This window comes from Rhamphochromis longiceps, linkage group LG12, assembly GCF_057381845.1.
Source record: "Rhamphochromis longiceps isolate RC_006_pf linkage group LG12, R_longiceps_female_GT1.1, whole genome shotgun sequence".
NCBI classification, from domain to species: domain Eukaryota; kingdom Metazoa; phylum Chordata; class Actinopteri; order Cichliformes; family Cichlidae; genus Rhamphochromis; species Rhamphochromis longiceps.
This window is the reverse complement of record NC_140568.1, coordinates 34972887-34988404: the sequence shown is the minus strand read 5'-3', so window position 1 is coordinate 34988404 and position 15518 is coordinate 34972887. Positions and strand designations below refer to the sequence as shown.

Here is a 15518-nt window from a genome sequence, read left to right as displayed (position 1 = left end):
GATTTGGTTTGTTTTTTTGTTTTTCAGATCAAAGAAAGGATTTTGTTAGGAATTTACATACAATTCACAAATATAGTTATTTGTTTCCGTTTTCCTAATTTTGTCATGTGAGGATGTGTGAGAGTTTGTTGTATGGCTGTGTACCACTTGTGTCGTGCTCAGCCGTCTATTCATTATCATTCCTCTGTGTTAGACCAGCTGCTCCTACAGAGGCACCAAGCATTTATTAGGATAACTACTAATTACAGTACATGCATCCTGAAACCACATGCAGGCTATATACAAAGAAACAGAGGTACCAGCTACCCAAGGGCCCCAAGCTGACACTCTGCGCACATGTAGTGCACACATACAAACCAGTAAACAAAGCAAATGGAAGTGCTGGGTAAATGTGGCATCATTAGCACAAGACATGGGGAAGAAATCAAGAAACAAGGCAAGGAAAACACTATGAAACTTTGCAATTAAATGGAATAAATATTTTTGCATGTGCAGGATGAAATGTTGAAACAAAGTTTTATTATCATCAGGGCAATGTCAAATGTGAAGTTAAGATGGTCGTGCAGTAGCAGAAGAAGGGGCCTCAGGCCAAGTCCAGCGATGCCACCAGTAAACGGAAGTCACCTTTGGGTTCTTTCCCTTTACGCCCTACGCTGGGGCCAGGAGGGCTTTGAACAGCTGTCTTGTCAAAAGTAAACAGTGGCCATGCTGTGACAAAAGCCACCAGTGCTGGAATGCCCCCCTTTTCAGTGGCTGTAATCCCAGAACACACTGCTGTCGGAGCCCATCAGGCACCGGGCCAGAGATGGGCCTTCCTGCCCTTTGCAAAGCAGGTTAGCAGCAGTGGCAGAGCAGCACAGGGGATGCACTGGTCAGGCAGACAGCACTGCCGCTGTTGTAGTACGAGAAAATAAAGAGTTGTGCTGACGAAGGGGAGTTTAGTAGTGAGCTAGGATGAGGAATCAGGGAGGAGAGCAGAGAAAGGGGGAGGAAGGCTGGAGAGATTGATGGAGGAGGTGAAGTTCAAGTACTTCTGACATGAAGTAGCCATGCACTAGTTTTTTTAAGGAATCGATGTGTTGGAGTCTGGTTGTTTCACATCATTGAGAGCCAAACCAGCCTGAGCTTTTGTACATAAAGATTTACCTGTACATATGATGGCACTCATAATATTGGTCATGTTATGAGCATTCACCCTTGTAACAGTGCTAATTCATGCTTAGGTGGAGGCTGGAGCCTATCTGAGCTTCTACAGCATAACAGGTCTATCACAGGACCTAACATGCATGTCTGGGGACTAGGAGGAAGTCAGAGTAACTGGACAAAATCCATGCAAGCAAAGGGAGACCAAGCAAACTCCACACAGAGGAAATGGTTACAAATAAAGTTAGAATTATGGGGAACAAAGAAGCCTCTGATAATGTGGTTTAATTGGTATTATTTATGTGACATATGGTTGGAAAAAAATTAAAAACTGCCAAGAGTGACAAAAAGCACAAGCTTTGTAAACATGAAGAGTTGCAGCCTTTCAGAGTGAATCTCAAGGTTCATCCATCCCAGCTGTCATAGGGCGAGTCTCAAGGTTCAAACATCCCTTTCTCCATATACACTTAACTAGTCTATATATCACCTAAATGAGGAGGCAAACTGGCTATCAGAATATGCAATCCGCAAAACCAAACCAAATACCAGTATGAAGATACTTTTACATATGACGTAAGCTGCCACATCTGTCATGTTTCGTCTACACATAATTACACATAGTATATATACATATACACAAAATTCCCAGAATTTACATGACAAGAACATACCCCAAATTTCAGTAGAGTGTAACAACAAAACATGATTATACACATTAGTTGTCATTTTGTTTGTCGTCATCCCGTTTACAGCCCACGCAAAAATGCCAAGAATGCCAGAAAATATGTTAATGGACATGTTTGCGTTGAAATGGTGTGAAATGCTGCTTGTAAACTCAGGAATATACTTATCAGTGTCATGCTGATGCTAGTAGTTACTGCACAGGGGAGAAGTCAGATATGTTGTAGGTGTGTAAAGGAAAACAGTGGCAAGGATTTGCAAACTGAATGCAATGATGCAGTGAAATCCACACATCAATAGAAATACAATAGAGGGAGATATGGCGGTATAGTTTTCTTTATTTCACTAATGGACAGTGTACAGAAAATGCTGTGCTGCACTTATAAAATTACCACATGGTTTATAATAAATAAACACACAAACACAGACATGGGGGATGTAAAGAGAAAGTAACAGGTTTCCATAACATGACTGCACCTGCCTTCTTCTTAACCCAACAGCAAAAGAGATGCAGGAATTTATGCTGTGTCGTTTAACTCAAGAAGGTAAAGCTGTAGTTAGTCTGTATTTTATTTGAGGGAAAACACAGAGTCAACAGAGACAACAAAAACAGAACTGAAAAAAGTAAAGGAACTGTAGGGAGCGCTGGGAGGAGATTCGGTTAATTAAAAATATAGGAGTTGGCTGTTCACGATATTTATCTTGGATCATACTCTTCTGATAAAACTCCCCCGTGAGCAGGGCGAGTAATCATGAAGCATTTTTTAAGTCTTGGACACAAGACAGACAGAACCACAGTGAATTCGCTTATATGGCTCTTTTTCCTCTCCAGCAATATTAAGTCTAAACAGATGTGATTGATCTCCGCTATGAGTCATGTTACTGAAAACATCTGTGACTGACCACCAGAAGAGGCAGACATGAATGAGACTTGAAATCTAAGCACCTGAGAATCAGTACCTGATATTCAACTTTGCACTTTGGGATAAAAAAAGATACAACATCAAAATACTGAGCGAAGGATCCTAGTTTGGATATGACTTTGATGATCAGTTTTAGTATCTCCAAAACCACTGATGACTTAGGACTGTTTGGGGATAAATGACAGATGTCTGATGTTTACACTGTTGGATACAAATTATTGAAGCTATATAGACACATATACATTACATAAACCAATCATAAGTAGAAAATGTATAAAGCAAAATAATATATTTCTATATTTATACATTATGCATTAGAAAATGCACTTGTATTGATGGAGGTAGATAGCAAAGACTCAGAGGTAAAAAGGCAAATAGATGCTGTGCTTTAGAGGAGAATTACGTGGCTGTAAAATCAGACGTTAAATGCAAGAATTTATGTGTGCTTTAAGAGTTTATACAGTACAGAATATGAGGTGAAAGAAAAAAAAGTGGCAGGATGCTGCTAATATCCTTGAGTTACCCATCCAGTAATCTGGATTGGAGGGTCTGGCTTGGCTGGCAGGGCTGTCCTGCACTTGGCAGGATGCTGAGAGTAGCGTGCCGCCTCAAACAAAGAGGAAAGAGTTGTCAGAACACTGGCAGCGCTCAGAAGAAAACTGTCGAATCCAGGAACCGTGACAGCCCGCGACTGAAGCTGCTGACCAGAAGGTCCTAAAGAACAGAGGAGCCCATCAGGCATGTAACAAATTCCTTTTAACTTAAGCTTGAGTTAGGAATGTAATGGATGAACATATCTTCAGTTATCTTTAAGTTAGCTTGTTTACCTGGTGCCCCTTACACCATCGCCTCCACAGCGATCTGACTTTGCCATGGCATCACTTTGACACTCCACACAGACAGCAGTCTCTCTCATCAGTCGAGCGGTCCACAGTTTGAGTCTACATGCCGCACTAGCCTGTTTCACTTGCAGATGCACACAGTAACTGCAAGCAAGGGTAAAGAAAGGGAAAGAAGGTGTCAAAGTAGAAGACTCTGTTTACCTGCATTCATTATCAAGTCAAAAATATAATGCTCAAAGGCAAATAATATATTTGAGACTCAGAAACACATCAATGATCCAGTCAATCACATCATTCATGCTCACATATGAAACCAGAGCATTTCAAACAGAAAACACAGATGGAAAATGTTCAGATGAAGAAACAGGGGCATGTGCCAGTTTTAAGCTTTCCAGTTTCTGAAAAATATCCTGCTTTGTTTAAAGTTACACTAATGGTACAAACAAAGTATCTCTTCTTTGAATTAAGAGGTTTTACATATCAAGGCATAATAATCATCTGGTCCTTAGCTGGTCTTAAAATTAATTAAATACAACCTCAGGTGAATAAAATGTGACATATTACACTCTGTCTTTGTTTACTTAACAAAAATAAAAGCCAACATGCAGACGCACTGTGTGATAAACTTATAGCTTAACCCTTCACCCCAAGATCAGACTGTGCAATGCTCAGAGAAACTGCATCTCAGACTTTAAAGTTCTCAGTTAGAATGCTAAATGTTAAAACTCGTGACAATACAATCAGAAAAAGTCTGAAGAAATATGGATGGTTTGTAATGATTGACAGGGAAAAGCCTCTTCTCTCTAAAAGGAACGTGGCAGCATGGCTTAGTTTTGCAGAGTTGAGATGTTTTGCACATCTAAATGCAGCAAATCAGCACAAACACCTCATACCAACTCTCAAGATATTGCTGCTAAATATGCTTTCACAAACTATAAAATCGTTGGGTGTGCTTATTTTTCACATTTTGCTTCTTCTTCTTTGTCTTTTCACTTGGTGCTTTTTAAATAAATAATGACATGGAGTAATATCTCATGCATTGCTGTTTATCTGACACTGTTTTATTCCCTGATACTTAAAAAATTAAAATTCAAAAAGGTGTACTTTACTTTTATCGTGACTGTATCTGGTGACCCAAGTTTAATACTTTAATTACTTAACAAAGTAAAAATTTGCTGATAAGTAACACAAGTGATTCACTTGTGTCTTGATCGCCTGGATTATCCCATCATAATCACAGCTCAGTCTGCACAGTAAAAGGGACAAATAAAGCCTTGTTTTTCTGATAAATGGGTTAATTCCGCTATTTATTTTGCAGCTGATTCAGACAGGTGTGACAAAATATTACCCAAATTTGGGTGACTTGTCAAAGAAAACATGAAGTTTCCCTTTATTTCTTCCTCAGATTATTTCAGAAATATTTCAGAAAGTTGTAAATATGTATGAAATCCTTACTCTGTTTGCCTGTAAGACATAAAGTATATGTCTGCATGTCTGTAGTGGGATGTCTCTGCTTTGTTTCCTTAACTTTTCCACAGTGAAACCTTCTGTTAAATACTTGTTTTTTTGACTAAAATTTCTGTCTTAAAAATTGCAGACAGATATTATTTTCTTTTGCTGAGCTTTTACAAGCTAAATCTGCACAACAGCCTTGTGTTATGGTCCATCCTCCCTTATTTTATAATGACCTTGTCTTAATGTCCAGTCTCTAATATCCACTAATATCCAGATTTAAATATACATCCAAAGACAACTGATCATCATTTCACTGTTATCGCTGTTAACCCTCACTTCTTCAATTAATTTCAAAGACACCACTATTAATATACCAGATGTCTGTGTGAAATTGCTCTTACTCTGTAAAATTCATGCTGAATCAATGCCATTTATGAGTAATGCACTCCCAGTCCCCTGATGTTTTGTTTCAGTCAAAACAAAAGTATCCAATGTCCATTTTAATTACTGAGAAAAGCTGTAAGCTGTCAGGAAGCCAGCTCAGATTTTTTCCCAGAGAACATAATGAGAAGATTTGTAATCAGCTTAGATCAAAGATCAAATTTATACAGCGAAGGCTTTTCTTTTTAAATTGATTACGTCTGACTTATCAGGAAAGGTCAGCTCCTGATGCAAATATTCAATGACAGAGTTCATGTTACACACCCAAAGTAATTTTGAGGACGTGCTTGCTATAGCAACCTCAGTCTTTGCCAGTATTCCCTAATCTTTTGGTGCTCAGAGTTGACCTTTAAATAAAGGAAAAACTGGGGGAAAATATGGTATGAACCTGTTGTGAAATCCACCAGCCTTGGAGTTAGCGGAAGCAAGGAAAATGTTGAATAAGTGCCTTTATTCTTGAGTGAGATGCATCTGAAAGTTTGCTGGCAAGAAAAGAAAGGCTACTGTTTGTATAATTACGGTGATGGTATGAACTCAAATATGCATATTAAATATTTAATCAAAGGTTCTACAGCAGTGCTGACTGACCTGCCAACTATTTTGCAATTCACAAAAAAAACTGTTTAAAGAAGTTCCAGCTATAATCAATGCTGAAAAAATATTTCAGACACAACCAAAGCACTTGCAACTAAAATGTAGTTCAAGCTACTGAAAGTACATAAAAGATTTTATATTTTAATAAAATCTTTTATGTAATTTCTATGTAATAATTTCGCCAGACAAAGCCGTTAACCATGACTCACAGGCTAAAATAACTCAAGTAAATTACCAAACATTTAAAAAAGGGCATCTGTAATCACCTGCCACTGCCCCGACAAATCCTACACTAGAGACATGAAACAAAGCTGGTATCTTGCGGTTTGATATTAAGGACTTACCTGGCCTTCTCCTCCTTCATCAGCATGTGTGGTCTCCTCCAAGGGTCCTTGAAGTTCCTCTTGAAAGAATTAGGCAAGATTTTTGCGACTTCTGGAAGTCAGGTATAAGCACGGGCAGATGAGAATTAAAAAGAGGGCAAATAGGTCTAATAAGCTGTTGCATCCAGTAAAGATCATACTTATAAAGGCATCTACTGTTTAATCTGAGCAACTCAGCTCTAAGGTAAAGTGAGTTCAGCTTTCCTTGTAAGTTTTCAAAATGTTTTCCTGTCTTAAGGTTTTTTAATTACTTGGAAAAGTGCACAGCTGAAGACAGAATAGAAATATCCTTTATTATTCCTCAGTGGGGAAATTCAGTTGTTCCATCAGCAAAGTGACAGGCAGATGGAGCATGCAGACTCAAGATTAGTTTCTTACAGCAAAAGAAAGTTAACAGTTGTCCCAGATAATACCAAAGCGCTTGTTTAATTTGTAACAGTGCTAGTGAACTGAACTCTGTAACATACATAAATGCAGAAAAAGTCAGGCTGTCACCTTTCGCGGTGCTGCATATGGCGTTGTTTCCGAAGCATCCTCGACGTTGTTTGAGATCAGGACAGGGTGTACCTCCATTTCTAGGGGGAACAGATACTTGGCGACTCCTTTCCGTGCTACCAATTCCACATGAAGATGTGCATGATGACCAGGGACCCCATGATCCCACCACACAGTCAATGGCTGCTAGGGAATCAGAAAGCCATAGATTAGCTTAAGATTGCAGGAGTTAAATGGATTATAAAGTAATATTTCTTCATAGATTCTTCAGTGTTACTGGTTGTTTAATAAAGTTAGGGGATTCAAGGTGAGATTTACATTTATTTAAAAAGACTGAGGTGTTTAAGAAGAAAAATACCCTTCTTTCTGATATAGTAAAACAAGAGGTCTAATTATGAAAAAGAATTTATCTGTAGTCCAGAGGGAGCTGCAAACTTTCCCCTAATCTTTGCTGTCATGTACCATACAGCTTAAAGTGTAGCTGCAACAGATGCCCTGATATAGACTTTGATGCCAGTCCACTGAACATTTACTTGGGTAGGTAGGTGGCGAGTGACTGGGTCACTACCATGTACTTATTTCAGATCAGCCTAACCCCAGACTCAGGAAGTCTGGAACTGAGGTCAAATGTGGGGGGACCATTTAAATAAGAGGCTAATTTTGCATCCTGTTCTCTCTGGTTTCCCTCTACCCCACACTTACACGCAAACACACACACGGACGCCCGTGAACTCAGCACGCCACATAAACACAGCAGTTTTAGTAATCATACTTCCTGTTCAGTAGGCTGATTTAGTTAATTACATCAAGCAAAGAGGAAGCTGTATCACTTAGATGACTGCCTTGATCAAAGCCCCAAAACTCCAGCAGTAATCAAGAGCTTTTCAGCACAGAGATTAAATAGGAGCAGACATTTTAATAGTCTTGTTTTTACAAGGAAGGGCATACTTCACAAACACATAAACAAATCAGGTAAGTTCAACACAACAGTGAACAGCTGTAAGCATGTATACACCATAATATTTTTAGAAAGCCTGACATTTGTGGTTTAGAGCTTTTTCTGTTTTCATCCTTTAAAATAAAAGTTTGCGACAATAAGAGCAGGTGCACCCAGCTTGAAGCTTGTAGACGTTGGTGGTGAAATTACAGGGAATGGGCGGATAAATATACCATAACTGAATCTAATCCTCCCTCTTCATTTAATCTCCCTTACACTGTCTTTATAATAGACACTCACCCCACTATACAATGTCGTGAGTGAATAATTATGTGTGTGAACATGAGACAGAGAGAGAGAGAGAGGGAGAGAGTGCTTTCAAGATGCCGCCTGTTTGGTTCATTCCCATGGTCCTGTTGGGGGTTCGGAGAGGAGGGGGGGGGGGGGGGGGCAGCTGCCTCAGTGACACAGCCGATCCACAAAGCCACAGTGGAATCTCTGCATTCCTGCACATTAGTGCTGCCCACCTGACACTCGCCTTTCCCAGATCACCACACACAGCAAACAATTTCTGTCTGATAAATCATCCCACTTAAACCTCTTCTATCCTTTCCCTAAAATACACAGGCATGCTCATTTGCCTCTGTAAACGTGATGAGATACATGCACTTTCTTGAAAGATTACTCAGGGTGGGATGGCATTAGACACTACAACCGTATCAGCTTCCTACCCTTGCCTCCTCCACCTCTTCTTATCCTTGCTCCTGTCTTCTTGCCTTTCCTTCCCGCTGCTACATCCTCTGACGTTCACGGGCAGCTTTCATGCCGCTGTTTTCCTTTCTCATGGTGGGAAAAACACAAGCAAGGAGTCCAGTTGAGGTATTTGCTTCATAGCAGAGCGTGCAGTGAAATCAATAGGGTTGGCTAGTTCCCACACCCGGAGGAGAAACAGCTATTATCCCTGTGATCGACACCGACATACACATAAGCAGGACTAAGGCCCTGTCTGGGAGTCTCAGCCATTTGGGCTGATTTGCCAGAGGTCAGAAGGCAATTACCAAGCTGTGGTGGTCCCTCAGTCTGCTTCTGGCACAACCAGTGCAACAATTCCACCACCCACATGTCAACCCTGCTGACAGTCTGACAGCCTAACCCACATAGTCACTCTTGTCCCCTGTTTGCATTGTTAATGAGAAAGTCTTCAGTTCGAAAGCTTGCCACCACCTCTGACCTCTGACCCCAATACAGGAAACAAATGGCACTTGTTCCCAGCATGTTCAGCTTTTGTCTTTTGGAAAAGCTGATATTTTTAACAGAGTTTCTGAGATAGATTTTAGATGTGCGTTTTCTTATTTTTGGAGAGCAATTTAACTGCATTATTCTGTCCAGGTTAAATCTATTTTTGTAATTTAACTAATGATATTTCTCTATTTTCTGTTTTCATCAAGATTATTTTCACCAGTTTACCGTAAGTGTCATTAATATGGAAAACAGGGAAGTCGTCCGTTTCAGTGAACCAGCAGCACCACAGTACAAATCTGGTTGCTGTCAAAGTTTAAAGTGAAAGGACTTTGCTTGTCTATGACTAATTTTTCAGGCAGCAGGCAAAGCCTCAGACAGCATTAAACTAAACAGAACCAATGACCAATGATCCAACATAAGCACTTTTATCTCTCAACTTCTGCCAAACTCCAGTCACTCTTGTTTCAGTGGGATAATAGCCTTTTGGGATGGCATTCCTTTGCCTTTCCTTTTATTCTCCTTGAACTCTACCTCCATTTTAGGGTCTCAGACCTGCCTGCCCAATTTGCTTTATCTTCCACTCCTTTGATTACGTTGTCCCCCACTCTCCCTTGTTCTTCCCCCCCATCTGTCTCCTTTTTTTGGTTCTGAGCTTCACTCACTCACCCACCCCCTCCCTTTCCTTCCAGCCCCATCTCTTCTCTGATGAGACCCAGATGTCCAGCTGCTCTGGAGGACCACTGCACCTCAAAGCCTCCACGGTCACCCTCCCTTCCCTGTCTGGGCCTTGGTCCCATCAGACAAGCCTTATAATCTTCACCAAAACAGGAACCTCAAGCCTGTTAATAGGAGTTGAGAAGACTGGACTGAGCCCTAATAGCAGGTGAATGTTTCCTATATACAAGCAGGAAGGGCGGCCATCTGCTGCAAATGGCTGGGGTTGAGGGGAGAAAGACAGGACAAAGACATGCTGTGGAAAAGAGCCAGAGATTAATAATATCTAATGCTTAAATGCAGGAACTTGTATAAACACATAGTGTGTGAAAAAAAAGGTAAGTGAAGAAGAAAAACTATAACAAGAAAGAAAAAGAAGAATTACAGTTAGAGGCTTCACAGATAAGGCGATCTTTGTCTGTCTGTGAAACACGATTAAATTTTTCCTTTCAGGAATGGAAGCATTAACAAAGTTGAGTAGATTACTCGTGTAGTTGCTTCAACTGAGCTTCGGATTTGACATACACTAAAAAAAATGGAAGTGCTGACAAAAAATAAAGATTATCTTTGTATTTTTCGTCAAACAAAAAGGTTCTCTGTGTGAAAATGCTCACTATTTGCTCACCAACACCATTAGTCTGACAAAAACCTTGAAGCTGCAGAGGAAAGAAGTCTAGAAAAAGGGAATAATGTACTGAAATTACCTTGACCTTTACCTGATGATAGGTGGACAGAGTCAAACACAGCAATCAAACACTACAGACAGCCAAGGCAGGAGTTTCCCTTTGCAAGCCCCCTTCGATTTAGTGATATGCATATGCACCTTCATTTGTGCGTACAGTAAGTGAGTGAAAACTGTTAATGCCCTTCAAGCTCAGCAGTGTTTTCCTGTCAAGAAGAAACCAGATGCTGCACATCAGATTTGCAAAATGTAGCATGTGAGTGCCAAGAGGTGTTTAACATATTTGTCCCCAAAAAAAAAAAAATCCAACAGCTGGCCTGTTTAGTCTTCATTATGTAAAGACATTCCCTACTAGCAGAACAGAGAACATGTGGGATGCAAGGAAGAAAAAGAGGGAGTGAACTTAGGTGGAAAGAGGGAAACATTGTGGCATGACAACATACTGCACAGTGCCCTAGAGAAAATAAAGAGAAACAGAGAGGAGAGAGAGAGATGAATGATGAGCAAAAGTCTCATGTACCAAATGCAGAGGCTTTAATGTATTTTCCTGTTAGGGTGAGAACCACCAGAGGCTGCAGTAGAAGAGAGAAGCTGCCCCTTCTTGCTTCATACTGCCCCAAATGATCTCTAGAGTCAATGAAGAGGAATGGGAGCTTATCGTAATGGGAACCATAGAGTTAAGATTGAAACTGGTGTATGAAAATCACTTCTATAACAGGAGACAACATCAAAGTCCTTCTGGAAGCAAGTGTTACCACGCTTCAACCATCCTTTAATGCCTCTGAGACCTTATTTGGCAGTTGTTTGGGGGCATTATCCAGTTTAATTTCATACATGAATGGAATAAACAGAGAAATCTGACAAAACCAACTTAAAAGGTGTGTTGATTTTGACCAATACAAAGTATGTCTTTAAAAACTCATTTCCTCCTGGTAGTTAAATATCTATCACAATCTTTGCCAATGCAAAAACCTTTCAAAGATTTCAAATAAAGATTTGGCACGTCTCTATAAAATATAAGCAAATTTTCTGAGGTGCTGATGCCAGAAGCAAAAGCTCATTGTTCCTTGGTTCTTAATCTTACTGTGAGATGTTTTCCTTTCAGATAAACATTAATTAGTGAGAGGTTTAAACTTTTACTTTTGTTTGTGGCTAGAATAATAAAAAAAATGGTGGCCAACAGCTCGACCTGCTAAACCAGCCAAAAGATGCCTACAAGTAGTTTTTGCTGTGAGGTGTACATTTGGAAATTAATAGCCTGCAACTACTGAAGTTATATAAGCCAGACTGATGACCAAAACATGAAGTTCATAAAATAGAAAAATCATGTCAGCTTGCTATATGTTATAACAAGTTGATTTTGCTCAATCATTACTTTAACTTGTACAGTGTCCTTCTGTGTTTACACACAGTTCACACTCCTGTCAGATCCTTCATTTTAACAACATCTCTGAGTGTTTATATCCATGTTTTTTTCTGTGTCTGCTCTGATGTCACCCACTCAAAGCACTGTGTTGAGCTCCAGCAAACAGGAGGTAATTACAGCCTCCAATAGTGTCACACACAAACTGCTTGATGTGTTGCAGAGCTTCAGGATCAACTCTGAGTGTTAAGTGGGTGAGGACATATCAGGGGGCTAGGATGGAGCAGAGCCAAGCCTGACGATAAATGCTGTGTTTTTACTGTAAAGATTTTCAGATTGCATACAAAATGTTTATTGATCCATGTGGGTTCGTTCTTATGTTCAGACTGTGAAATAAAAATTAAAAAAAACTGCACAGGGCAGCTGTGAGCTGTGATAAGAGCTGAGATAAGAGGCTGTTACAATGATGGCTCCACACTAACCTGAGCTCATTTCCTGTTAACATTCAGCTTGTCAGACACATGGATCTGGTTTGTGAATGGCAAAATGATGTTTCTGAATGGCAATCTAGCTGATTGTTAAATTAAAAAGAAATCTGGGTCTGTTCACAAAGTGTTGCTTCCTCCCTTGCTTTCAAAAAGTCACATCTCTGGTTTTACAAACACTGTAGAGTTTATTTATTTAGTTAAAAAAAATCCACTTTCTAATGTTTCCATAACAATAAAAACAGCTTGGCATTGAGAGCAAAGCCAAAAGAAAAACTCATGTGTATGTTAATCTTAACTCTTTCATGTGCAATTTAAAGTAATATACTGATGTTTATGAATACTTTAGCTTATCTACCCCCATTTCAATTTCAGTCCAACATTTCCACCACACTGCAGTAAAGGACCACATCACTACAACAGTACTGTAAACAAAATAAAAGCAGACATGGCACTTACTGAGATGAATTGCTTCACTTGAGCATATTTAAAGACAAACAAACTCAAGTCTAATTCAGCCTAAATTTACAGAAACTCAATTGTTTAATTTAAAGTAAAGAATCCTGAAAATGCAAAAATGGCTTAAACCTAATGATGCAAAAGGACTAAAGATGCAATAGGGTAAATCAAAAAAGGAGAATTTTTTTTAAAGTAGAAGAAAAAAACCTCCCAATGTTTGGAAATAAGCAGTCCTCTCTTTTCTAAGCCCCTCCCACGTAACTAGAACCAGCATACGCAGGTGGCTGAAAAGGGGAGTTAATACTGACCTTTGGTTTCGCAATGCATTCAAAATTCTTCTCTCTACTTGTTTACTAATATGTCTTCATTCCTGAATAATCCTCTTCATCCTTCATGCTACTTTATGCCACCAGCCTGATCTGTTTTAAAGACATTGAGTGAAGTCTCCTGTCATGGCCTAGCTTTTCTAAAGCCTGACAATACAGCAAAGATGAAATGCTGGATCCTTATTCCATTTTAGATCCCTTGTATTACCATATGCTCCTTAGCTGAGCTTTAACCTGTACAAAAACTAGTGTAGCTCTGATAACGGCAGTATTACAGCTAAAATTGATTAGCAGGTGTTTATGGGCTCTTTATAGTAAACAGTGAGGTCTAATGAAGTGTATTACAACTGTCCTTGTGTTAGTTGTGTACACAGTTTTAAGTTAGTGATTGAAGTCTGGATGGGGCAGCCTATTCACATCACAGAACAGATAAAATACTCAAACCAGCTTGTATATAATAGTGGGATTGCTCCACAGTTTAAAAGCTCTTTTCCCTTTAGGACTGACCCCTCAAGTGTGCTTAAGAGGGTCACATTCTCAGGGTATTTATGCCAGAGAAATCTCTTTGTGAACTTGAGTAGTGCCAAATACTTCACTATAAGAGTTGCTTTTGTTACAGGTCAGAGTGTTTCCTGTCTGTCACATCTAAGACATAGCTCCACTGTAATTCTGACCATCTTTGGCAGTCTGTTTCCATGGTGTCTGTTCCCTCATTTGTCCATATATAGCAAAAGCCTGGTTGATGATGGGGGGTTGCCCACAAATACGTTTTAAGGAATAAGCAAATGAGTGTTTCTAATTTAAGGTCATTTTTCTGGCTTTAAGACGAAACTAATGTTGTTATGGTCTCTCAGACCACTTAATGTCCAGGCTGTGCAATGTGAAGCTGTGATGTGAAGGTCATGAGTCGAAGCTACAAATGTAAAACCACACAAGGCAGACAGTAGTCACCTCTCGCTGGTCACTTAAAACAAAGAGCCATATTGGGCATATTAAAAACAGCTACGTGTAGTATGTCTCACTCCCTACGTGTCACCTCAGTGGCAGCCACCCCTCCCCAAAACTAAACAACAATGAACAGCAGCAGTCATTGGATAGGATTCAAAACATATATACACTACATACCTTATTTCTTCCTCGCTCTTTGAGCTTTCAAACTTCAAATAGACAAAACTGCTGTTATCTGATATCAAATGTCAGCGAGCTCAACAGAGCAAACAACTCACCAGATATTTGGCAAACGCTCTGATAGTCCTCGCAACAGTCTCTTGTTTTCTGACAGTAGGTATCGCAGTAACACACTGTTTTCCTCCTGGAGTACTCAAAACATTCGTTGTTCCGGCCGGTGCAGCAGTTTGGGCTCTCTCGCTCCCTGCAGCCTGCTTCAGCCTGTGGAACAAATTCTCCGCAGAAAAATGCCAAAAATCCCCAAACGACAAAGCCAAGACGCGCTGAGCTCCATCCATACGCTCCCATGACGGAAATCTTTCTGGGACCACTTGCTCCACACACGCTGTTGCTGCTCTGTGCTGTTGTTGCCTTTTTTAAAAATAATAATAATAATCAAATAATGTTATTAAGGTGAAATTTGTATTTTCTATATAAAATCCAAGTGCAGCATGGTCCTGCTTGTGCAGAAAACGAGGTATCTTCTGTGTAAACGCCTGGACGAACAAGTGACGCGTAAAATTTAAGTGGAGTCGTGCGCGCTCACTAACTCCTCTTTTAGTGAGCAGGACACCGCCCCCAAGCTACTGTTCGGTACTTACAGACTTACAGCACCAACCTTGCGCTCTCTCTCTAGCTTGTGTGTGAGGTTTCAGATACATAAATAAATATATGAGTTTCAAAATATTTTGGCCCTCTGCTGCTGCCAAGATTACAGTGGAAAAGTAAAATAAGCCTCAATGAGGGCCTGTATAAGGTCTGGAATCAGACACATTTCAATAAAACAGCTGCATACACCTGAAATGAAAAATGCATGCTACGCGATTTCTGTTGCAGTGAGTGTAAATATTGTGTAACAGGTTTTTGTCCATATCAGCTCTTCCGATCACAAAATCGAATTCAGCACCACGGACAGCGGCCTGGTCATTTTAATGTTACGTTAAAACTAAACGAAAGAGAAATCAACATTCAGTCTGCAGCCACCGTGCAATTTGACGAGGTCCTTTTGAGCCGCAGCAACAAAATAATGTCCACTCATGCCGAAGAACTAAGTGCATCCATCCCGCTGAGAGAAAGACTGGAGAACAATGAAATTACTTTCTCTTCACTGGCTCTGGCTGGAGAAAAACAGCCATGGCGGATACTGTAAAAGCACAAATGCAAAGACAATAGCTTTCCTCCACTT

At 40.0% G+C, this 15518-nt stretch overlaps 1 protein-coding gene across 2 annotated transcripts; it reads right to left on the bottom strand.

The window, feature by feature from the left end:
* Positions 1-1539: 1539 nt before the first annotated feature.
* LOC146657728 (somatomedin-B and thrombospondin type-1 domain-containing protein) lies at positions 1540-14888 on the bottom strand. Of its 2 annotated transcripts, none has more exons than XM_085426035.1 (5): positions 14392-14888; positions 6958-7140; positions 6424-6514; positions 3575-3733; positions 1540-3461 (listed from the first exon to the last, which is right to left on the bottom strand). In XM_085426035.1, exons 1-5 carry the CDS (start codon positions 14639-14641, stop codon positions 3356-3358), a joined length of 789 nt encoding a protein of 262 aa, XP_085282161.1. In that variant the 5' UTR covers positions 14642-14888; the 3' UTR covers positions 1540-3355. The 2 variants fall into 2 exon arrangements, with proteins under 2 accessions (XP_085282161.1, XP_085282159.1); XM_085426033.1 differs by having other exon boundaries at positions 1542-3461; positions 6958-7143; positions 14392-14887.
* Positions 14889-15518: the final 630 nt, after the last annotated feature.